Source organism: Stegostoma tigrinum, chromosome 7, assembly GCF_030684315.1.
Source record: "Stegostoma tigrinum isolate sSteTig4 chromosome 7, sSteTig4.hap1, whole genome shotgun sequence".
Taxonomy (NCBI): Eukaryota; Metazoa; Chordata; class Chondrichthyes; order Orectolobiformes; family Stegostomatidae; genus Stegostoma; species Stegostoma tigrinum.
This window is the reverse complement of record NC_081360.1, coordinates 76,023,408-76,049,460: the sequence shown is the minus strand read 5'-3', so window position 1 is coordinate 76,049,460 and position 26,053 is coordinate 76,023,408. Positions and strand designations below refer to the sequence as shown.

The 26,053-nt window shown below is 40.2% G+C and overlaps 1 protein-coding gene across 5 annotated transcripts in view; it reads left to right on the top strand.

Annotated features, from left to right (window-relative positions):
* LOC125454026 (von Willebrand factor D and EGF domain-containing protein-like) overlaps positions 1-26,053 on the top strand; it is a 304,266-nt gene that overhangs the window by 102,811 nt on the left and 175,402 nt on the right. For all 5 annotated transcript variants that reach the window (XM_059647440.1, XM_059647438.1, XM_059647437.1 and 2 more), the window contains 4 exons: positions 2,292-2,381; positions 7,474-7,618; positions 11,891-12,111; positions 16,609-16,682. In XM_059647440.1, coding sequence (XP_059503423.1) covers positions 2,292-2,381; positions 7,474-7,618; positions 11,891-12,111; positions 16,609-16,682 — 530 coding nt within the window. The remainder of the gene's footprint in view (positions 1-2,291; positions 2,382-7,473; positions 7,619-11,890; positions 12,112-16,608; positions 16,683-26,053) is intronic.

Here is a 26,053-nt window from a genome sequence, read left to right as displayed (position 1 = left end):
CAGCAGGGACCGAAATGTTGTCCTTGACCTTAATGCAGGTGGAGGTGGAAAGGCAGCAAGGTTCAGGCTTGCCACCATTTTGCCTGATTGCATAGAATAGAACATACATGCACAAAATCAGACCTTGTGAATCCAGAGTTGCACATTATCCAAAGGCATCCTCATGTCCCGATTGAAAGTCGGCAGCCTCCCGTCAACCATGCAGTAGTTACTGGGCAGGACTAGGGCAGGCAAAGGCACATGGAAGACTGGAAGGAAGGATATATACAAGGGGAATTAGCCTTTTTTGTGAAATGTAGAATGTTGAGATTGATAATTTTGGCTTGGAATTGTTTGTTTCGTTTTGGTCGTTATGTTTGTATCGACATCAAGTGACCACGTCAGCGACAAAGGGTGGGAATGTTTGGTGAAGGAGGAACTTGGGTTGCATTTATTGTGCTAGTTATTTATGAACATGCAGCCAGAAGGGGGTAGTAAGGCAAGTCTCTTCTCTTTCTGTTTCTCCTGCTCCTTGGCTGCCTGCTGTGTACCCTGTTCTGGAAGCACCAGAACAGAGTAATTGTACACTCAGTTCCCTGCACCCTGTTACAGGGGTTGTGGAATTTTAAACTCTATATTTAATCCTTGGAAATAGTTGCTGTAAGTCAGAGAGTGAGGAACTCGTTATGCTTTGTTTAGGAGAGATTTTTGTATGTTCAAGTCAGACTTCATCTTGACTTTCAGACAGAGAGTTAAAGCTGGCTGGCTTTCAGAAGGACACAGAGTGTGTGCAAACAGTTTTTCAAACATCCTTCAATGAAGTTAAGGTAGACAATCTCACAGCTGCCACTGGAATAAAAAGTGTTCACAACATTGTTGCTCACTCCTGCTTTAAAGTGTCTGACCCTGTATCTGAGCCAGTAGAGCAACTGACTGAATGTTAGCTGGCATAAAAAGTTCCATACTTTAATCCTACTGTTTTTTTTTGTGATCTAACTGTGGGTGTTAATTCAATTTTAGCCATCATTTTGGTGTCTCATTTACAAAAAACAAAACATCTTCCTATAATTGGACATATCCTTGGATGAGGACCCGTTTTCAAGATTTTGTGCAAAACCTTGGGTTTGGGTTAAAATGGACAACACTTTCAAAGAACCAACACAGGCTCAAAATGCCAAATGTGCTGCATTACTTTGCTTCCTTCATAGTTGTTGCTTTAATCAGTCAGAAGATCACGCAGCTAATGTTTTTTCTCTACTTGCATCTCACTTACATCTACAAAAAGGCCAATCTGTTGAAAGGAATCATCAACTATTGTCTTCCAACTCCTTCAACAGATAGGTTTGAGTTTGGTATTCTTCAATGGGCAGGTGACCTGTCACACACACAGCAAAATGCCTTCACCCTTAATGAATAATTTACACAGACATTATTCATGCTGGCAATTTTTGCAGAGCTTGGTCAAATATCCCGCGTTATTGTGATTAAAAAATTGGCAGAAACCCGGCATAATAGGAATGGATGCAAAGTTGTGAGGGCCAGATATTCTGCTGTCAAAAAAGCACTGAAAACCTCAACAGGTAGAGCAGCATCTGGGGAGAGAGAAATAGAATTAACATTTCAAGTCTGGTATGAAGGTTTGGAGCCAGGACAACTTCAGAACAAATTCTGTTCTGCTCTTTATGCTTAAAGTAAAAATTGCCCCCATTTCCTTAACCAAGTCTAAAAATTTCAAAATGTTTCCTTATATTAGGCCCTGAGAACAGGTTAATGCCTCCAGAAAAAGTAAATAGATAAAGTAGGTAGATTATTGCTTATCAGCATGATTTTATTTATTTTACCAGCTAATTAACTTGTACAGAAGCATGCCTTTGCTTGATTTATGAATGTAACTTGCTTGTTGGTTTTAAAAGATCATTTGTGTATGGTAACATCCTGTGCTATTTCCAGTATGTACTACAGTGCTGTAAAGGATTCATTGTGAACCCACTAGTGATATGCCAGATGTTTTACGTGCACGGTCACGTTTCGGTTCATAGTACATGCCGGCTTGCCAATAGTAGCTGCTTTTTGTTGAGAACATGAATAAATAACTTTGTAGTCCAAGTTGTAACGTGGAGGAGGGTTTTGCCATTCCTAATGGGATCACTGTCTTTGATTTTTCTCGATTTTTTTAATGAATGACTGGTCAAATGGGCTCCTCCTGAGCCAGAAGGGCCATCACAATGCCATCCTAAATAGCACTAACTTAAAATGTTTTGTCAAATTAATTTGTCAAACTTTTTTTGCAACTTTTAATTTTTTTTTTGCAGGTTTACTGTAGTGTATCCGCCTTCTTGAGGGGTTCTCCAGACATACGTACTTTTCCCAGGGATAGTAAACCATTCTTTGCTGGGATTAAGGTGAATTAAATGTGTAAATGTAAAAAAGTATTTAATTAATATGGAATATTAAATGTATTACTTAAAAAGACTGAGTATCTTATTGCACATTGATATGAAAAGTAAAAGATGCTCTTCAGCAAATTTAAAATTAATGCAGATACAGAGGAAATATTCTCTAATATGTTTTGATGTAAATCAGAAGGGTTAGCGAGCAATTCTGTAGTATAAGATGCATTGGGATTTTTGAATTAAGTCTAGCTGTGTAAAGGTATTTCCCATCATGTGATATAATTTGCTACTTTCAATTTCTGGTGGAAATCCTTCAGGTAAAATTTTACTTTAATCCTATTTCTGTTTGGAGTTGCAAAGTCAATGCAGAAAGTCACTCGAAGAACAGAAAAAGTAGTGCTGTTGAATTGTTTTCATAAGCTAAAGAGAGAAAAGAATGTTTCTGGAAAGATAACTGTTACCAGCAGATGTGCAGGCTGGCTGGTCTAGACACAGGAAATGCAGGGTGGCAGGGATAGCGTAGGGGTTGGTGAATCTGGGTGGAATGCTCTTCAGAGGGCCCCTTTGGATTCAATAGGCCGAATTACCTGCTCCCACACTGTAGGGTTTAATTCAATAAGTAAGAGAGATAATATTCTGAGTCTCCATACAGCCTGGATGCAGGTAATATGGGGAAATATAGGAGATTACAAGTTCACAGTCTCATGATAACAGGGCGATCGTTTAGGACTGGGGTGAGGAGAAAGACTTTCACTCAAGCAATTATGAATCCATGGCACCTCTACAGTGCAGGAACAGGCCATTTGGCCCAACAAGCCCACACGAACCTCCGAAGAGCATCCCACCCAGGTCCATTCCTCACCCTTTCCCTGTAACCCTACATTATAGAACATAGAACATTCTGGAGAGTTACATTGGTGAGTTGGTAGCTAGAACTCGGAATCATCAAGAAGGAACTAATTAAGACAAATTTACTGCTTACTAAGGTAAGTATGGAATGCATTTTAAAACTTTGATTCTAATTTTCAGGTTCCTCTCAGGCCTTGACCCTCCCTTTCACTGTAATCTTGCCAGCCCTACAACCCTCTAACATGTGGACAAAATATTTTACCAGCTCAGTCTATAGGGAAGGCAGGTAATTGTCTAGCTTAACACAAGCTTCTTCAAAACTCCATTTTTTGCAGAAATAGTTTTTTTTAAAAATTATCCCCTAAAGTAGCAAGATGACTTTCAGAAACAGCTAATAACCATTAAATCTAATAAATCCAATCCAATTTAAGTATCAGCCTCATATTCTAAACCTATGCAAATTAAGCTACTATTTAAATATTTTATTACTTAGGGCATCTTGTTTTAGCAAAGATATCAAAATCATGAAGAGGAGAAGAAAGAGAGTGGCTAAAATGAAATTACACATGCCATGCTTTTTTAGTTATGAGGAGAGACTAGAGAAATTGGATTTATTAAAATATTTACCATTCAACAGTAATCTAATACAGGTTCTCCAAATTATATGAAGTTTTGATTGAAATAGTTCTGGAGAAACTTTACATTGGTGAGTTGGTAGCTAGAACTCAGAATCATCAAGAAAAGAAGGAACTAATTAAGACAAATTTACTGCTTACTAAAGTAGGTATAGAGTGCATTTTAAAACTTTGATTCTTATTTTCAGGTTCCTCACAGGTCTTGACCCTCTCTTTCACTGTAATCTTGCCAGCCCTACAACCTTCTAAGACCTGAATGCTTTCCCGATACTGGTCTCTTACACACAACTTTTATTGCAATCACTCCAGCCCTGGCAACCAAATGCTCCTAAATTCCCTCCATTGGCCCCTAATGCTCTACCGTTCTCTCTATTAAAGCATTCTTTAACATTGTGATGTAGAAAATAGGAGCAGGAGTAGGTCATTATAGGCCATAATATTGGATACATTTAAAGAGAAATCAGTTAATACCAGAAAATCGACATGGATTTGTCAAGTGCAGGTCATTTCTGACAAATTTGATTGCATTCTTGAGTTGCCAAAGAGATAAGAAACAGTGTCAGTCAAAAAAAAAATGGGCATTTCCCAGATTGGAGATGAGCTGAAAGTGGTGTTCCCTGGGTTTGATGCACTCTTGCTTTTTCTGATTTGTATAAAAGGTTTGGGCATGGATGTTGAGGGCAAAATCTCTACGTGTGCAGATGATACTAAGCTAGAGTTAGATGAAGGGTCTGTTTCTGTGCTGTATGACTCTCTGACGAGAGAGAACAGTGAATTATGAGGAGGACGCTCACCGATTTCAGAGAGACATTGATAACTTTGCCAAATGGCAGATGAACTTTAATGCAGAGAAACATGAGGTAATGCATTTTGGTGGAAGAAACTTAGAGAGACGATACAGCCTCAATGGTACAAGAATTTTGACAGGGTAAAGAAGGATATTCTGTTTCCACTAGTTGGTATCTCAACAAGAGAGCTAGGAGTGAGATGAGAAAAAACATCTTTACTCAGAGAGGTGTGTTGATTTGGAATGCAGTGCCAGAGAGAGTGGTGGATGGGGATTCCTTATAAGGTTTGAAAACAGTGCTGGATATAAGTTTGAAAGTTTAAACGCTGAGACCAGCTGGCTAACTCTTTCAGAAGCCAATACAAACACAATGGGTCAAATAACCTCCTTTTGTACATAAAATTTTATTATTCACTTAGGCTTTTTGATCTGCTCTGCCATGCATTTCTGATCATGGCTAATCATCAAACTCTGTACCCATTCCTGCTTTCTCCCCATGTCCTTTGATCCATTTAACCTTAAGAACTGCATCTTAACTCCCTCAATGTTTGGCTCTCATTCGCTGTCTTTGGTATGTTGTGAAGTTGGATACAGTACTTGTGGATTGGAAGGTAGTAAGTTAGAATTTGGTATTTGTAAAATGCTAGGGGAAAGTAGTGTGTGGTCTCTTTAAAAGATGATGTCCTTTTTCTGTGCTTAGAGTTCCAGAAGGATATCTGTGGGCAGCAGCTTCTGGGTTTACAGGTACACAGAAAGCACTTGAATTGAAACATTCCCAGGGCAGAAATGGCTAGCACGAGGGGTCATAGTTTTAAGCTGGTTGGTGGAAAGTATAGAGGGGTGTCAGAGGCAGGTTCTTTACGCAGAGAGTTGTGAGAGCATGGAATGCGTTGCCAGCAGCAGTTGTGGAAGCAAGGTCATTGGGGTCATTTAAGAGACTGCTGGACATGTATATGGTCACAGAAATTTGAGGGTGCATACATGAGGATCAATGGTCGGCACAACATTGTGGGCTGAAGGGCCTGTTCTGTGCTGTACTGTTCTATGTTCTATGTTCTATGTTCTATTTTTATCAAAATGCTACTCAGTTAGCAGGCCAAGCTACAGTTTTACCAAGACAACAAAGCTTTGAATCTAGCCAATCAATTTGAAACAGGCACTTAGATACCAAAATTAATTAAATTTAAATCTGATGGTTTTGTCAATGTAGGATCAATCCTATTGTCAGAAATTGATATATCATCAAGGGTATAAAAGAAGGAGCAGTTGCGCAAAGACAAGAGGGCAAACTGCCATCTGCCCGAGTTAACAGCTCTGAGCTGTCAGGAGGAATCACTGGCTCTCACTGTGTCCTCTAAGTTTTAGAGAAAGCACCATCTAAATCAAAGGTACTTACAGCATAATTAGTTCATATTCCTGACAGAGGAATCGATAGAGAAGATCTTCCTGACAGAACAATTGATAGAGAAGGCACAGAACATTCTGGAAGACGCATAACCTGGTTGTAATGTCAAGAGAATAAATTCTACTTTTTACTTTATATAAATGGGACTTTTATTCACTGGAACAGCACACCGTTGCAGTCTTGTTTTATTCAGGAATAGTTAGTAATTGGAAGGAGTTTATTCAGTTTTTTAATTGTTTATCTAATTTGTTCGCTGTTAGAGTTAGATAAATAATCTGTTACTTGATTTTAAAGTCAATGTCAGGGATTTCTTTTAGTTAACCACTAGATGTTGCTGAAAGGCAGGTTACACCACTTTTTACATTCCATTTACAGATTATAGTGTGAAGTGCTTCTCTTCGGGTGTTTCGGTTTTGGTTCTCCGAAAGGATCAACCTCTGCTTTATAACAGGTAGAAAATTCCACACGGTCATCAGTCTCTGGGTGAAGATATTTCTCCTCCTTCAGTCCTAAATGGCCTACCCTATACTTGTAAACTGTGACCCCTAGTTCTGGACTTATCAAATAACAGATACAATCAACCTGCATTAACGCTGTCTTGTGCTGTTGGGAATTCTAATGATTTCTGTGACCAGCACCCCCGCCACTCCTATCCCAGTCATTCTTCTAAACTCCAGTGAATATAGACGTAGCCTGTCCAGTATCTCTTCATAGATCAGTCTAGCCATCTCAGGATTCACTCTGGTAAATCTTTGTTGCACTCTCTCCAAGGCTAGGACATCCATTGTGAGATAAAGAGACAGTGTCTACATACAGTACCCCAAAAGTCTTTCCAAGAGTCTGTACAGTTGCAGCAAGATATCCCTGTTCTGTACTCAAATCTACTTGCTGTGCAGGCCAACAGACCATTTGCTGCCTTCACTGCCTACAACACTCATACGCTTACTTTCAGCGACTTGTGTACACAAGGCCACCCAGGTCTGACTGCATCTGCTTTTCCCAGTTGCCATTCAGATAATGTGTCTGCTTTTGTGACCTAACCTCACAGTTATCCTCATTTACCTAACTTTTTAAACTAGTTGTCTAAACAACCTCCTTACAGGACTTGTTATCAAATGTCCATTTTGATAATATTCCTGTGAATGACCATGGAATTTATAACTGCATTCATGGTGTTTTGTAGGTTCGAGTTGTTGCTGCCGACAAACTTACTCTCGTAAAATTGCTCCTGGAAAGAACGTGAAGAGCTTTTAAAAATGTAGTTTTGGAGCCAGTCTCTGTAGTAATTAAGTGGGAAAAAGATTGTCTTGCTAATCAGTAACTAGGGACGTTTATAACTGGAATGGCTTGTAATGTTTTAACTTGAAACATTTTTCAAACATTGGAAAGATAGCTTTTTAAAATTTCTTTCTTACTTTCAAACAGTTTGACCCAGTGTCTTTGCAAATCACAGAAGATGGTAAAGCACATACGTTGTTGATCCAAAGTACCATTCCTATCGCTTGCCTGGAAGAAGGCCAGGATGTGAACAGTTGTAAAATAGCACTTCAGCTCACTATCAATGATTCAGGTAAGACTTTAAATTTGTGTTGAATCTCCAGGATTGTACATTTTATGTCAATGTGTTTATGTGTTACGTGTCATGTGTTTAGTAAAGCAGCCAATCAAACCCAGCTACTAATTTAAAATAGAATAATTACTAGATGTTGTGTGCCCAGATGTTTAAATAAAAAAAAATTGTTTTATTTGTTTTTACTAAGCAACACATTTCCTTTGTTCGTTATCTCTGATGCATTTACCTACCTCCCACCCTTGGCAGAAATGGTTAACTCATTCTCTTTTCTGATACTCAACTGAAATATCTGAGAGTGAAAAATCAAGAATATGCTGAATATTTTGTGCTAGTTTTCATTTTTCATGGCATATGTATTTTAAGCAGTTGTTATCAAAAATATCACTGCCTGGACAACATCATTTAACATGTTAAAACTCATTCGCTTTCTCTGAAATTGCTCAAATTACTTTGTGATTTTAATGACTTGTGTGCGAAAACTCATTTATTTTAATCTAATGTAGAAGTTCAGCCATTACTTTAGGATTAATATATCAAATGGCTGCATAAAAATAATGTAATACTTCACATTATGTATCTCTGACAACAGAGAAATAGCCGAAACATTATCCACACTGGAAATAATAATATACAAATCTGCAAAATCTGTTGGTTTGAAATAAACAGGCTAAGCAATTTGTTGAAACAATCAATTTGAAATTTCATAGAAATATATGAAATTCTCAAAGATGATGATTGCATGGGATAATTTTGCACCTCTGTCCTTTAGGGACCTTGGGTAATGTAGCATTGTTTGAATGAGACAATGAGTAAGTAATCTGTTCCCATCCCCCAGTCAATATTTTACTGAAACAGTCCACTCATGACTGCTTCCTTTAATCTGGTATAATGTTCTTTGTTATTCCTTTAGTCCCTCCAGCTATAGTTTATTTGGCAAACTACTAATGACAGTGAAGTGGAGATCTGATTGCCATTTTTGAATTAAGTCTCAAAAGTCAATAATAAAAAACAAATAAAACAAAACTATGTCTTGCAAGTGTTATATGACTGTGCAGATTATTATAATTACTTAGCAGTTTAGAAATGATATTGGAATTAGCTTGTCCAGATTTATAATTTCTCATTGTTTTGTTTCCAAATATGAAAGAATTCCATATGTTGGGAAGCCATTAAAATGTGTGGTAAGAAAGCAGAGTCCTCGGTATTATTTCTCAAGAACGTTTATACATCAATTCTCATTTACAAGCAAGAAACATTGACAGCTGAGATCACCCAGCAGACAACAAAATTTAATTTGTGCCAGAGAATAAGCACAGGCATATCAGCTCAAAGGCAGAAAAATATAATGTACTGAAATGAGCACTTTGGCACTTGGCTCATTCTGCACCTCAGCCAGAAATAGCAAACTCCAGTAATCCCTGTTCCTGTTCCATGATGTTACTTACCACAGCAAATTATGTTTTTGCAAAATCAAAATTAAATATGCTTTTCAAGCCTGGTAACTCATGTTTTGCAATCACATCTGTTGCCTTCTAACTTGCTTTGCTGCGCTTTGTATTTAAAGGAACAGAGCTGTTAGATTTTGAAATATGTTTATTAACACTGCTGTTGTTTTTGCCAACTCCAGCTGAATAAGTATCCGATTCGAGCAGTAAGTCCCATTGTATCAAACCAAATCAACTCTGTAGAATTCCAGAACCAATGATGGAAATTACATTTAAAATTTTCAAACTGATCTCAGTATTTACTTTTAATGCCTTGAACATTATGTGACAAAGAGAATAAGTGATCTGACAAGCTTTTGTGCTTTGGAAGACCAAGCCCTTTGTGCAAAATGATTTCTAGCCACAGCTCTGATATTGTTTAGATTGGTTTTTGAATGCGTGATTACCTAGGCTATGAAACAAAGGTTTAACTGCAGTTTACACAAATCTGGTTTGGCAAATATCCGTTGGAGCACAAAATATCTTGGAAAAAATGCTGCTGGTCTGCTACCCAAACACATCAACTGGAAAACGATGGAAAGTTAGGTGGCTGGGAAGCACCTGTTGAGCCCAAGCATGGACAGGATGACTGACATGGTTTAGAAAAGAGGAGGGACCTAAACTTCCCTTTGTGATCCAAAAGATCACTTGAGCACATCCTGACTTCAAGAGTAAAATAATTAAATGGCTGGATAATGGACTGGAATGGATTCCCTGCAGTGTGCACAGTTTGCTCTACTGAGACTGAGACAGCAGTAAAAATTCAACATTACTGAAAGGAATTTGCATTTATGAAGAGCCTATCATGGCATCAATATAACCTAAAGTATTTTTGAATTAATGAGTTAGATTTTATTGTCATGTACAGTGTGATAGTACAGCGGTACAGGAATACAGTAAAAAGTACATAAAGTCACCATTCTGAGTGTCATCTAAGATGCAAACGTACTTAGGTACAAAATCTTAGGCATAAAGTAGAAAATAAAGAAGTAGGGAAATAAAGAAGAATTCAAGTAGTTATATAAAATGCAAAAAAAAGTAGCATTCACTTTATAGACTGCAATTGCAAAAATCAGTTGTTCCAAATTGCTGAAAAGAGAATCTGACGCAGAAAAATGTTCTGAGTGGAAAATGGTGCCTTTTATAGCATGTTAAGAGATGTTAGCTTAGTCAGAATGTGGTTGGCTCATTATGGCTGGACAAAAGTAGCTTGTTCTAGATAAAGTGAAGCAAGTAGACATAGTGTACAAGTAGAGGGGGGCATGCAAGTAAAATTAACAGCGGTATGTTCGTTTCTCTGTAAAATCAGACAAAAAAGTTGAGGAAGAAGGAATTCGGCTGCAAAACAAAACTGACAGTACATTAATACAGAATGAAATTTGACAAATACGATTGTAAGTCAGAACTGTTCAAAGAATTGGAAAGGATAGTAATTCAGGTGTTTGTAGATTTTACAAAAGACATTTGTCCGAGAATGAATGTCCTTGGGCAAATAGATGAGTGAGATTAAATATCCAGCTGAGAAACAGTAGTGCCCCCATGCTAGGCAATAAAAATGAAAGTTGGAATGAATATGTACATAGGATAACTGAAATGGTGTGTAACATTCTGATAGCTGACAAGTAGTAGATTAGCCTCATTGAACAGTGAGACTAACAAAAGAGTACAAATTTAAGATTGGCATTAAATAACTACAAGGGAAGTTAGAAAAATCCAAGAGAGTACTGTAATGATGGAATTCCCTGCCTTAAACAGTTCTTGAAACTGAAACCATAAGTTCTTTTAGACCATAATTGAAACAAATAGGTGAATGGGATTAGGCTAAGTGTTTAATAGATGAAAAGCCAGCACAGAGTTGATAGCCAAAATGGCCTGTTTCTACGTAGCAGCTTCCCTTGACGTCAGTAGTTTTCATCTTGAAAAACAAAAATGTGCCTATGTGCTACTCATATTCCTTTCAAAGTTGAAGTATTGTACCTCAACTGTGATTGTTATTGGCTGTTTTTATGGTGGCCACTAGAACAAACAAAGAACAAACCAACTTACAGCACAGGAACAGGCCCTTTGGCCAACAAGCCTGCGCCAATCCTGATCCTCTATCCTCTATCTAAACCTTAGGAGCACAAAAGCTGATGTTTTGGGCCCGGACTCTTCATTAGAAATCGGGCATGGACCCTTTTTTTCTGACGAAGGGTCTAGGCCCAAACCGTCAGCCTTTGTGCTCCTAAGATGCTGCTTGGCCTGCTGTGTTCATCCAGCTCCACACATTGTTATCTCGGATTCTCCAGCATCTGCAGTTCCCATTACCTCTATCTAAACCAGTCGTCTATTTTCCAAGGGTCTGTATCCCTCTGTTCCCTGCCCATTCATGCATCTGTGTAGATACATCTTAAATGACACTATCGTACCCACCTCTACCACCTCCACTGGCAACGCGTTCCAGGCACCCACCCACCCTCTGTGTAAAGAACTTTCCACGCATATCTCCCTTAAACTTTTCCCACTCATTAACTTATTAGCCACCATCTGTGTGTATAAGACAAGAAGGAGTAGCTACCAGAAACACATATTTCTAACAGATCTTCATGAAACGAGAAGGTTTGGAACAGAAACTTTTGTAGAAAGAAAGTAAATTGGAGAATTAGCTTGACCCTATCCTGCTTCAAATGTTGGAATTATTAGATTAAATATTGAACATGTTTTGTATTATACCTTACCATCTGCAAATACAGGCTCACACTTGTTCTATGGGTTTCAAAAGTTCCATTTGTTGATGTGCTTTCAGATAGTGTGAGTTCCACAACACTGAACATAGCACTATCCTCATGCCAGGTGGATTTGGTACAGATGCCTGCTTGTACGGGTGGCAGCTGTGCAAGAAGCTCACTCTCTGTGATGGCTGTAACTGATTTTGCACGCGATGGAAATCGTGTCAGCAGTATTAGAATTGAGCCAATTCAATCAAAGCATCTCCTTTGGCGGGGTTACTCCCCTAAGGAAATGAAGGTCAGTATCAAAAAAAACATTTTAGTAGCTTTAACAGATGATTGTTCCATATTTCACTCTCAAAAGTCATGAGCATACTCATTGAATATCAATGTGTGAAATTGTGAATCATGTACTACAATTGAAATAGAACGTTACTCACCATTTGCAATCTCAGAGATGTCGGAAATGGGTCCTCTTGTCTTCTCTACACATGAAATCAGTGAACACTATAAACAGAAATAAATTCTCAGGCAATGTTGGTGTAACTCCCCAGGTGAGTTGCCTGGTTTAATCCTGTGATTTAGTTTAATTTCCATTTTGTATTTTACCTATACTTAGCATTTTTTCCACTTTTTTATTTCTCCCACTGGACACACTGGTGGGAGAAATTAATTTGTGTAGTGGCAGGTACTTTGTTAAACCATGTTGCATTGTTCAACAATGTTAGCCAAGATCCTGTGCTGCCTATCCCTGGGGAATCAATGTGAATAGGCAACACCAGGGGCTGCATTTTATGAGAAATCAAGTAAGTGTCAATTTTGGCAGCATTTGTGGAGGGTTTCTCTCCCTTTAGTTCTAGTGAGTTTTCTCTCATTATTCTCCACTGCTTCAAGACACTTCCAAGGTGCTCCTATCTTCCTATCTTCCTTCTCACCAGAGTTGGTACATGCCTCTGCTGAGACCTTATGGGAATCCTGGTGTTTGCAACATATCCAAAGCCCAACCATGCACCAGGTCAAACGCTGCAGGCAGGCAGTGACTCTTCACCGTACTATTAGTAAGCAGTGCAGTTGGGCGGGTTTAGAAGGATATGGGCCAAATACTGGCAAATGGGACTAGAGTAATTTAAGGTACTAAGGTACCAAGTTAGCATAGATGAGTTGGACCAAAGGGTCTGTTTCCATGCTGTACAACTCTATGACTTTATAGCTCTAATGGGAGGCAAATAAAATCAACACTCCTCGGGGCCCGTGAGTGGCATGACTGACGCTTTGTTGCAAATTCAAGTACACATTCATAAATGTATTACTATTTAAGAACCAAGCTACCCAGGTTACCCTCCCTTTGTGTCAATCTGTTTTATAAACTTACCCAAGTGAGTGCTACTGTTTTCCCAACATTCGGTCCAGCATAATATTTCCCTTCATTCAATATGGAACACATTTAGGAGGATGAAAAGGTTCATTTTTATTTGGCAACAGGAGAAGCAAAGAGAAACACAAACAAAAATCTCCATTTGCTGTGGAAACAGGCTGCTTGCCTTTCAAGCAGCAATAAATTTACATTCACTGAGTGATGACCTACACCTAGCTTACATCGATTGTAACCAGGTATTCATTAAACCCTGGGACAACACAGTGTGGAGCTGGGGAAACACAGGCCAGGCAGCATCAGAGGGCCAAGATGACTTCAACCTGGACTGTGAAAATGCCTGATTAATGTTGTTTCCCCCTGAAGGGGCTCCCATCACTCACAAGTAGAACCCTGTGCTCAGGCAGCAAAGAGACTTATTTTGCTGACACTGGGTGTAGTTGCAGCCATTTTCAATTTGCAGTGTGCATTTGCAATTCACCTGTGTATGGAAGGCAACATAATTAGTCATGACCCCCTTCCCGCACTTCCAACAGCTGCCCCACACCCCCCAACATCATACACTTTGTCACACTGTCAATTTAACTCTCTTCTACCATCAGTAAAATGGGTGAACTGCTTGTTTGCTCCTTGTCAGAGTTGACTGTGCACATTACAATGGTTACACAATTTCAGAAATAATTCATTGGTTTTAAGCCTCTCTGGTATCCTGATCTGACAAAGAGCATATTCTGCCCTGTAGCCCACCCCTTTGCACTAGACAGCTCCTCCTCCAACCCCTGATCATCAGTACGGCCTGTTCAGTTTTAATTTCATGGCATCCTCTGTATTCTTCGGATCAGCAGCCAATCCACAATGGGTAGAGAATAGCAGGAGGGATCAGGATTTCACAAGACTGTTGGCTGGGACTTAATGAAAGTTGTCTATATGGAGGAGAATTGTGGATTGGGTACTCTTTCTACTAATTGTGTCAAGACCGAACAAAACATGTTAAGTAAACATTTTTGTGTGAGCCTTTTCTTTCTACTGTCTTCACCAATCCAGAACGTGTTTTTTTGCCACAGTTAAAATTGAAATCAGTTCATATGGTGACCTCACCCTTATCTGCGTATTTAAAAAGGAGTCCAGTCAGCTACCGGTAGGGATGTCTTGGCAAGTTAATCACCTGACCAGTGGCTGCCAGCCTGACCAGTTTCTGGTTCAGAGATAATGGGAACTGCAGATGCTGGAGAATCCAAGATAATAAAGCGTGACGCTGGATGAACACAGCAGGCCAAGCAGCATCTCAGGAGCACAAGAGCTGACGTTTCGGGCCTAGACCCTTCATCGGAGAGGGGCATGGGTGAGGGTTCTGGAATAAATAGGGAGAGGGGGAGGCAGACCGAAGGTGGAGAGAAAAGAAGATAGGTGGAGAGGAGAGTATAGGTGGGGAGGTAGGGAGGTCAGTCCAGGGAAGACAAAAAGGTCAAGGAGGTGAAAAATTCCATCCCCACCCTTGTCTGCTTTCCGGAGAGACCACTCTCTCCGTGACTCCCTTGTTCGCTCCACACTGCCCTCCGACCCCACCACACCCGGCTTCCCCTGCAACCGCAGGAAGTGCTACACTTGCCCCCACACCTCCTCCCTCACCTCTATCCCAGGCCCCAAGATGACTTTCCATATTAAGCAGAGGTTCGCCTGCACATCTGCCAATGTGGCATACTCTATCCATTGTACCTGGTGTGGCTTCCTCTACATTGGGGAAACCAAGCGGAGGCTTGGGGACCGCTTTGCAGAACACCTCCACTCGGTTCGCAATAAACAACTGCACCTCCCAGTTGCGAACCATTTCAACTCCCCCTCCCATTCTTTAGATGACATGTCCATCATGGGCCTCCTGCAGTGCCACAATGATGCCACCCGAAGGTTGCAGGAACAGCAACTCATATTCTGCTTGGGAACCCTGCAGCCCAATGGTATCAATGTGGACTTCACCAGCTTCAAAATCTCCCCTTCCCCCACCGCATCCCAAAACCAGCCCAGTTCGTCCCCTGCCCCCACTGCATCACACAACCAGCCCAGCTCTTCCCCTCCACACACTGCATCCCAAAACCAGCCCAGCCTGTCTCTGCCTCCCTAACCTGTTCTTCCTCTCTTCCTCTCACCCAAGCCGCACTTCCATTTCCTACCAACTAACCTCATCCCACCTCCTTGACCTGCCTGTCTTCCCTGGACTGACTTATCCCCTCCCTAACTCCCCACCTATACTCTCCTCTCCACCTATCTTCTTGTCTCTCCATCTTCGGTCCGCCTCCCCCTCTCCCTATTTATTCCAGAACCCTCACCCCATCCTCCTCTCTGATGAAGGGTCTAGGCCCGAAACGTCAGCTCTTGTGCTCCTGTGATGCTGCATGGCCTGCTGTGTTCATCCAGCGTCACACTTTATTATCTCAGTTTCTGGTTCAAATTACCTTAAATTTTGATGCTGTGTATTTGATGTCCTTATGACTTTTATTGCATGGGAAATGATTTTGACTTGTCTCAATTCAGGAGGAGCACTTCTAAGGCTAAGGTTCTGAAGCAGAATTATAAACTTGCATTAACTCACTAAGGAAGTAATGAAGCCTGTTTAATTGTATATCGTTCTTGCCAACTTAAATTGGGCAGTAAACTAATCTATGCATTTGACAGATTTGACATTAAAAACAATAGGTGCTACTTCAGTGATGATGGGAACTGCAGATTCTGGAGAATCCAAGATAATAAAATGTGAGGCTGGATGAACACAGCAGGCCCCGCAGCATCTTAGTTGTAAACAGACGGTGTTTAATTATTCAGAAAACATAATGCTCCTGTTTAAAGTGGAATCTGTAAATGTTTAAAAGTGTTGCCGAGCTGAATAAGAATGTAACCGAGAGCTTTTATTGCATCTAACAGAATGAGCTGTGTTAACCGGTGCCTGAAACACATTAAACAGGAACACCAACACACTTAACTTAAGTAGTGTTAGATCAAGACATGTTTGTTGCAAGGTTTTTAATCTGTAAAGAAACAACAAAAATGAGATACCCAAGAACTACCAGTGACTATTTTTCCGAGCAGCTCTGCAGTAATTTGTTTATATGAAACAATATGCCTGTAAGAGTAAAAACCATGTGCTTAGTTGCGTGAGCTGTGTAATTTTAAAACTGGGTGTAGTTTGAAGCAGATTGCATTCCATTAATATGTTTGAAATTGTGTTCCTGATGAAAGAACTGGAATTATGAAAGAATCAGTATCTCACATTGAATAATTATTTACTTGCAGATCCTTTTGTAATGTGATAATATTGGTAGTTCATTTTTTTGTGACATTAGTAAATTTAAATGAGAGATGGAAATTAATAGGTACTGTTATTAAACAGGCTGTGCTATAATGTCTTTTTATTTTTTTTTCTTCACCTAGGTGATCGTTCAAGACCTCCCAACAGGAAATTGTTATTCTTTCACTGATCCCCATATTATCACTTTTGATGGCAGGTCAGTTTTTAATGATATCAAAGTTGTTATATTAAAAGGAATTCTGTGTGCAACGAAATATCAGATGCTAGTGCCAAGAATTAATTTTTTTTGTCTCTTTTAGCATCCAGTTTCATTACTAGGTTCTGCTATTTTAGGTGTTCATTTCTAATGAAGGTTAGACACATGTGGTTGGGCTTTACATGGAGTCACAGCGCCCAGTTACTGGTTGCAAAATCAGGGTGAATTCTCTTCCTCTGGTCTGGAAGCCATAGCTGGATCTTTTGGATGCAAGGTGTTAAGCACGGGGTTGTAAGTTTCATCTGTCATGTGGGAGGATGTGCACCTACAAGAGCCACTGGCCAAGCAGTTGGCACCAGCTGGTTAGCCTCAGCAGCACCAATAGGACTGGTGGCTACCGCTGGGACAATAGCCTGTCCCTGAATTAAGTGCCAAGTATGGGCCTGATTTGGATGGTAAGTGGGACACTCTTCCATGGCTCTCAGGCAGGTCCAGGACAGGGAGTGAGGCTGCAAACAGGCTTTCGAGAGAGATCACAGCTTACAGGGAGGCTCATTCACCTGAAGGGTAACAGGCCTTGGCACAGGGTACCTGAACAGCATGCCCTTGTGAATGTGCGTGAGTGTGTGTAAAGGTCAGGCTACAGAGTGACAATTTGGATTTTCTTTTTCTGTACATGTGTTCCCCTACCCAGAAAGGGAAGCCAATGACACAAACTGTTCTGACTTGTCTTGTTTGCTTCATTGAGAAGCTCCAGTTTGTTCATTTCAAGTATTACTGTTTTTGTTTTACTAGGTTTTCTCTCTGGCTCATGATTCAATTGCAAGTCTTTGAAATAAACTTCCACTGCCAAAATTCTGTACTAGTTCATTATTCTGAAATTTCAAATGTGTTTGCCCTCAAAATGAATGATTATCCTACTTGCAGACATCTTTTTTTTTCTTGGATTAAACAATGTGATCCAATAAGACCTGCTTCTGCCCAGACTCTGACCCTGTACCTTCCATAACCTTGGGTCTGTGCTGATTGACCTTGGCTTGCTTCACATCTCTGATTTCCATCACTCTAACCTAGGTTGCTGTGTACTCAACTGCCTCATCTGGGGACTGGGGGCATTCTGGCGAAATTTGCCGATGATACGAAGATAGGTGGACAGGCAGGTAGTACTGAGGAGGTGGGGAAGCTGCAGAATGATTTAGACAGTTTAGGAGAGTGGTCGAGGAAATGGCTGATGAAATTCAATGTGAGTAAATGTGAGGTTTTGCACTTTGGTAAAAAGAATACAGGCATGGACTATTTTCTAAATGGTGAGAAAATTCGTAAAGCAGAAGTACAAAGGGATCTGGGAGTGTTGGTCCAAGATTCTCTAAAAGTTAACTTGCAGGTAGAGTCCGTGATTAAGAAAGCGAATGTAATGTTGTCGTTTATCTCAAGAGGGTTGGAATATAAAAGCAGCGATGTGCTTCTGAGACTTTATAAAGCTCTAGTTAGGCCCCATTTAGAATACTGTGTCCAATTTTGGGCCCCACCCCTCAGGAAGGACCTACTGACCCTGGAGCGTGTCCAGCGGAGATTCACACGGATGATCCCTGGAATGGTAGGTTTAACGTATGATGAACGGCTAAGGATCCTGGGATTGTACTCATTAGAGTTTAGAAGGTTGAGGGGAGATCTAATAGAAACTTACAAGATAATGTATGGCTGAGAAGGAGTGGATGCTGGGAAGTTGTTTCTGTTAGGCGGGGAGACTAGGACCTGTGGGCACAGCCTTAAAATTAGAGGGGGTGAATTTAAAACTGAAATGAGACGACATTTCTTCAGCCAGAGAATGGTGGGCTTGCGGAATTCATTGCCACAGAGTGCAGTGGAGGCCGGGACGTTAGATGCTTTCAAGGCAGAGATCGACAAATTCTTGATCTCACAGGGAATCAAGGGCTACGGGGAGAGTGCAGGGAAGTGGAGTTGAAATGCCCATCAGCCATGATTTAAATGGCGGAGTGGACTTGATGGGCCGAATGGCCTTACTGCCACTTGTATGTCTTACGGTCTTATCCCTTATCTCGGAATTCCTTCAGCAAAGCTTCCCACAACTCCATCTCTTACATGGTTTTAAAAGTTTCTTTAAAAGCTACTTCTTTGACCCATCTTTTGAACACCTGTCCTAACATTGCCCTATGTGGCTTGGTGTCAGATTATTTTTGTATCTCTCCACTGAAGTTCCCTCATAAAGCATTCTATCTACATTAAAGGAGCTATATAAATGCAAGTTGTTATGATTCTTACACCTCAGAGCAAATTGTAGAGCCTACAGCAACTGAAGTATTCATTTGGAATGTATAAAGAGATGGAGGAGATCTAACTTAACAGTACAGCTGCCAGCTGGATGGAGCAAAACATACACAGTAGATAATTGGATTTGAGTTACAGGAAATGCCCGCTATCTGTATTGATGTAGGCTTCAACATGATAGTTAGAGAAGGAACGCTTTGAACATGCACAACAAAAGAAGTGGTTTGTTTTTCATCTTTTGATCAGAAATCACTATCTGGAGTCTTTCTTAAAATGAATTCAGCATGCCTCCACTTTTGTCACGAAAAGTGAAGTCCTTGCCATTGTACTATTGATTCAGAACAGCACCCGTATTAAAAGACATTTGATTTTTTTTAAATCTTCCAACAACATCAATGTACCAAAGTGCTTGATCAAAATGTAAGGGAAACAATGGACACTGACTGAAAGATGGCGACGTTAAGAGGAGTGTTTAAGAGTTTAGTGAATATTTTAAGGTAGATGTTATAGGAGAAGAGATAGATAAAGGCGTGCAGGGGTTTAGGGAGGTGCTTCTGGAGTACAGCGTGCATAGGCAGCTGGAAACAAAGCTGCTAATTGTGGGATGAAAAGAGGGAAGAATACTCTTGAAACCAAAGTTACAGAAACAGCGTCTGACTGTGAACGGACCATGAGACAATACAATGCTGGGCGAGTAATGGCATGCAGCCATTTACAGGCAAGAATTTCAAACTGATGTTCTGGGAGCTGGTGTAGGTCATTGAGAATGGGGCTGATTGGCAAAAAAGGCTTGGTGTGCTATGGAACATTAAAAGCAGAATTTTGGTTTTGAGTTGAGATTTACAGAAAGTAGAGGGTGACAAGAGTTTCAAAGATGACGAGGGTGTGAATCAAGGTTTAAGGAACAGACAAGCTAAGTTCCGGAATAGGTGGATAAGTTTAAAGAAACACAAACAGATAGCCTTTGTAAAGAAGGTAGTTTTAGAAGCTCATTCAGATATAATTACACCCAAAGAGACAGTAACCGCGTGCAGAGATAAAGTTAAATTGGGGCCTCCCAACACATTCCCAGTTCCTGATTGCATTTGAAAACTTCCAGTTTAGGGAGTTGCTTGTCTCGGGAAGCCCCTCTAGCCCCAGTTGGCTTTAGTGTGCTGAGAAAAAAGTTCAATTTATTGCCAGCTGAGAGGTTTTATTCTCTGATTTGAGGTGGATGGAAATCTGGTTCCATTGAGAAAATACCCCTCACATCACTGCACCAGCTAAATTTCCACATTTTTTCATCCACTTCTGAGAACAGTTGTCTGTTTAAAGAAAGAAACTGGACTAGCAAAGAAACTGCATTATATATTGAAGGTTGTAATGACTTTCCTGTTTATAGATTTGGAAGTACTGCTATTAGTCACTCTGCCACCTTGCAGTGTGAAAAGCCGAACTTAATTTGAAACACAGTTTGTGTCAGGAATGTATTGTTGCCTGATATCATTAACTATCTATTGCACAGCAGTAGACTTTCGATGTGTTGAGTGAATGAAGAATTATTTATTCTTTGCAGTTGACAGCTTACATGTTGTTTATCTTATTTATCTAGATGGCAGCTGGGAAAATAATGCCCACAACTTCATAGTGACATCTGGCCTGCGTATCTCCTTTTATGAACTGAAATTGCCTACACCAAAAATTTATTCTTTTCAATCAGGAATGTTATGAATATAACTTTGTAAGGCACTACAATATTTATTTTGAGACTGTCTTGAGTTGTCAGATGTCTATTTGACCAATGTAGTCTAATATATAAAATGTTAGATATATAGTTACCATCTTTATGCCTGCTGGATTTAATTTGTCACCACGTTTTACTTCAGTCTTTTTAGAATATGGAATAGGGCAAAGTTGAACTAGTCTAGAGATTTAGATCACATTTGTTCTGATAGAACCGTGGAATTCCTACAGTGTGGAAGCAGGCCATTCAGCTCAATGAATCCATACTAACCCTGCAAAGAGCATTCCATCCAGAACCCCACCCTATCCTTATAACCCTGCATTTACCATAGCTAGCCAATGTCAACTGTGCATCCCTAGTCACTATGGGGCAATTCTGCATTGCCTGTACGCCTAACCTGCTCATCTTTGGACTGTGGGAGGAAATCAGAACACCGGGAGGAAACCCTGATAATGATGCCATGATTCATTTTCTTTTTTAAGAATAACCGTGTTTGGGTGGAAAGTACTGTTGTTTTGCTGCTGAAGATAGTGTTACAGAAACAGAGCATCTTCCTAGTAGTGCATGCAACCTTTGGTGTGTCTTATATGGACCTAATTGTGGGAACACACTCATGCACATTTCCTTATATTGGAAACAATCGAAGTCTGTCACGGTTTTGCCTGGCCCCACTTTTGTTTGATCGCCGACTTCCCAACGTGGCCTACGCAGCACGGTTGGACAAATTCTCTTTTCAGTTAACAAAGAGCAAGTGTTCAGCAGCAAGAGAGGCCCTGCCCTGAGATCACTCAAAGAGCCAGACACCCCAACTTATCGGTCAGGTGCTTTTAAATCACTTCTGCCTTTGCAAACTGGCTCAAAGTACAGTGATAGTAGGAACTGCAGATGCTGGAGAATCTGACTTAACAAGGCGTAGAGCTGGATGAACACAGCAGGCCAAGCAGCTTCAGAGGAGCAGAAAGGCTGACGTTTTGGGCCTAGACCCTCCTTCGGAAATGTCCCATGTGGTCACATAAGCTCAATGAAAGGTTTACAGCATCATCTTAGCTGCAAAGTACCTAGGTACAGATTCCTCAGTATAAGTTCTTCGGGGAAAAAAATGAGAAAAATAAAGAAATAAAAAGTCCAACATTGCAGATTGTAGGAATAAATTAGGAAATTGGAAATAAGAAGTTCAAAACAACAGTTCTTGCAACCCAGCCCTTGCTGGCACCTCGCCTCCAGTTGTACCAGACCTTGACTTCAGACACCTGGGCTTCACCTCGAGACTGTCATGGCTGGGAGACTGTTTCGGAATCACATCGGATGTCCCCACTGAGGCCGCGTTGGGCTGAAAGACCATTGTGCCAGGCCAGAAGACATGTGCGAGTGTTCTTAACCCCATCTGTTCAGCTTTTCTCCTTTTTGTCACTCCCCCTTGCAAGTGAGTGACCAGAGTGTCGGGGATTGTATGGCACTGTGTGTGTTGGCAGTGGGGAGGGTTGGGGTGATGTCCCTGCCAAGGCTGAATAGCTGAAGGTTAATGTGGATGCAGTGGAAGCTGAGTGTGGAACTGGCCTCATTTGATATGTGTCTCCTTAGAATGTCTACACTCTTCTACTGTAGCTGACGTGTCCAAACAGCCCAATCAAAAACTGTAACTCATCTTGTCAGGAGCCATTGAAGGCTTTTACAACTTTACATTGATTAGAGGCAGCAAGTTAAACCTTGGGTCTGCCACCAGCAGTTTTACTGTTTCATATAGGTCAGGTCGGCATGAGGTGGAGCTTTTCTGCAAAGGAAAATCCGAAGAGAAAAGCATGTTGAAGCCAAAACAAAAGGTGGGCAAGAGCAATACGAAGATTTTGGGCAACCAGTCACAGTCAATTTTTTTTGGTTCCAAGATTGTTTTTGAGTAAACATTAAAGATATATCCCTGGATTTGCAATTGAAAATCATTCCGGAGGATTCAGTCAGAGTCAGGAATATGATCAAGTTTCGCACTCGAGCTGCTGGAAGATGCATGTTTGTCTTGAGGCAAATCTGCTTTTATCCCAGATGCAGATGCTGTTGGACTAGCTGCCTTGTTATCACCCTGCACTAGCCGAGGTCAGGCATTTTCCAGAGCTGTGTGAAAATTGTCCTGTGAAACCAATTTTCTGTAGCTCCAGCAAAACGTATTTGCAACAAATCGCAAATCACAAGGTTATTTATCAGCTCGGATAGTAGCAGTGAGAAGAAACAAATGATCTGAAAACACAGCTGCTGTTATGCAATCGATTCTTGCCACAATTATGTATCTTCACCTTCAAGGTGACATCAGAAAGGAAAGATAAAGCTCAAGGCACTATGTTGAAGGTGCAAAACATTCACAACAATACTAATGAAGCAATAATAGAGGTAGAAATGAACAATAATTAAAAGCAAAATAAAGTGCTGGAGCATCTCAGCAGGTCTGGCAGCATCTGTGGAAAGAGAAACAGAGCTGATGTTTACAGACCAGAATGAGTTTTGTTTCACAGTCAGAAATTAACGAGTTTGATCTGACAATTATTGTGGAGACATAGCTGCACAGTAACAACATTGGGAATTAAATGTTACAGGATTCTTACACCTTAGATCAGAAAAACAACATAGAAGAAAGTTGAGAGTAGCCTGGTAATGAAGGATGGATTTAAAAGCCGTCTAATTAAAGAGAAAAGGCCTGGGTTTCGTAAATTTAAGTGTATTTTGACTGAAATCAGGTTAGTACAAGGTCAGAGAAAATAGTGCACGATTTTATGAGCTATCTAATAGTAGTTGAATTGTAAGCCAGAGCATAAATCAGGAAATACAAGTGCTTGTAACAGTCATACAGTAATCAGGGGCCTTTTAATGTTCATTTTGCCTGAGCAAACAGTATCTGCAGTAATAGTGTAAGGGACTAGTTCATACATTGTATACACAAAGATAATTAGCTATATCTGTTTGTCAGAGAATCAACTAAGAAACAAACAGATTCAGATCGATGTTGATTTATCTGAATGGCTGATAGAGCTGGTCATTGTGTCACCATATATCAAATCCTTTTGAAAACCACTTCTGGACAGACTTTCATCAATTTTTTTGATCAATAAATTAGATCTGATCCGACTGAAGTAAAAGACAAAATGCCTACAAAATAAGACAAAGGCGAGTTACAATGGTAACCCGTTCTCTTCCATTTTTTTTCCCTGTATATTCTGAATTTTGGGACCAATGTATCTCTTATTCGAGGTTTGTTTTACAAAGCTATATAATGCATCTGGTAGGAAGATGACCATATATTATTTAATCCTTGATATCCAGCATTATTTTTTATTTTCCTCATTCATTCCTGGGATGAGGGTGTCGCTGGATAGGCAGCATTTATCCCTTTTTGCCCAGAGGGCAGTTAAGAGTCAGCCACATTGCTGTAGGTCTGGAGTCACATGTAGGCCAGACTAGGTAAGGGTGGCAGATTTCCTTCCCTAAAGGACATTAGTGAACCAGATTGTTTGTTTTTTTTCTACAATAAAAAATGGATTCATGGTTATCATTAGATTCTTAATTCCAGATATTTATTAAATTCAGACTCCACCATCTGCCATGGCAGGATTCAAATCTGAGTCTCTGGATTAACAGACCAGCGATAATACCACTAGGCCATCACCTCCCCTAACAATCTTTGATTGTTATCTTCCAGCAAAAAGTATTCTTCACTATTATGATCCTTCCAGGCTTAATCTTTGGAAGTAGATGTATCCCACAAAAGCCTCTATTATAGGATGATAATCTTGTTATTTGGTTCTAACCTCTTTACAGCTCAGACAAACTCCTTCAACATGAAAAGAAAAGCTCTCACTCTAGTTTTTGATGTACAAAGCTTCCACACATTCCTATTTGGCATGTATTAGCTTATTCATACTGACTACAAACAATTGGAAATGATCTGTCAAAATCTTCTCATAAGAATGCCACCCTGACTACAGCAGCTACATGTGAAGATCCAAGGATAGAGTTTCAAAATGCCATACACACTAGGCTCTCAGATGACTTTCAGGTTTACCTAGAAACAAAGCTGTTTCTTTAGATTTACAAATGAATATTATTGAATCAAGTCTGAAGATAGTCTTCACATCGATCTCATTCACTTTGGTCATAGCCAAGCAGAGCATATTCAACAAACTAGGTCATTTGAGGTCCAGCTGCAACAGATTAAGAAGAGCATCATCAGAGTGATCCAAACACATTGAACACAATGCTCAGTGAACATATTGCAGGTCAATCAGAGAAAAACTAGAGCTCGTAAAAGCAAGAATATAATTTTCAAAGCCAAACAAGTCATTATTCCGTAAGCTCCACTTGGAGATATGCTTGATCATGTACATACAGGTGACATTGGCACAGAAAGTTCAAGGGATTAGCAGGTGAATCTGTCTATTCGCCTGGTATCTGTAAGACATTGATCAGCTGAAATTGTGTGAAACGTCAACTCCATCAACTTGGAGAGAACCTTTTATTCCACATCCAGTTCCTTCTGATGCAAGATCACAACCAACATTTTCCATGTCTACATCATGGTAACTGACTTTTCCCAATTCCTGTGAGGCGAAGCAAAGATAGTGCAACAGTTGTTGGCACGTAACTCACCACATTCAATATTTGGTGTTTCTAAGCATGTTGTGTCCACAATATACTTGTGAAATCTTCCAGGATCTTCAGGAAGTAGGGGCTTCATCACATTACCTTTTCTCCTCCCTATCCTCAAGCCTGTAATCATTGATTACAAAGCTGCATACCAGAATTGTCAGATAGCCTGCTAAGCCTCTGTGCTTTTCCTCACAGCAATGGTCTATCCTTTTTGGAGGATAGATCTACATAGTTCTTCATTCATAAACTGTCCCAACAATCCACATGTACAGTATGCATCCCTGGAAAGAACAGAGAAAATGATACAAGAGCATGATCAACGAGCATGTGAACAGTTATTCTAATTTGAACCAGGACAACGTATCAGAGTTTGAGACATTATGAGTACATGGATTTACAGAAAGATACCATGATGTACTGCCTAGATTATAAAACATTGTCACACATACTGGTTAAATCCTATGATGAAACTGATGACAAATCTGGGTTTTATGTAACAAAACCATCCATCCTAACAGATGAGTCTGATACTAAAAGTGTCAGACCCAACATTAACCAGACAGCTATTATGCATGATGCACGTTCATTCACAACAAAGTACACTGCAGAGTGAAACTAGATAGTCAAGTGATGATCATCGTATAAGGACTACATTCAGTTGTGTTGTATGTCTGCCAAAGAGTTATCTTAATGCATAAAGACATGTTGCTAATGTACATCCTTCTACATA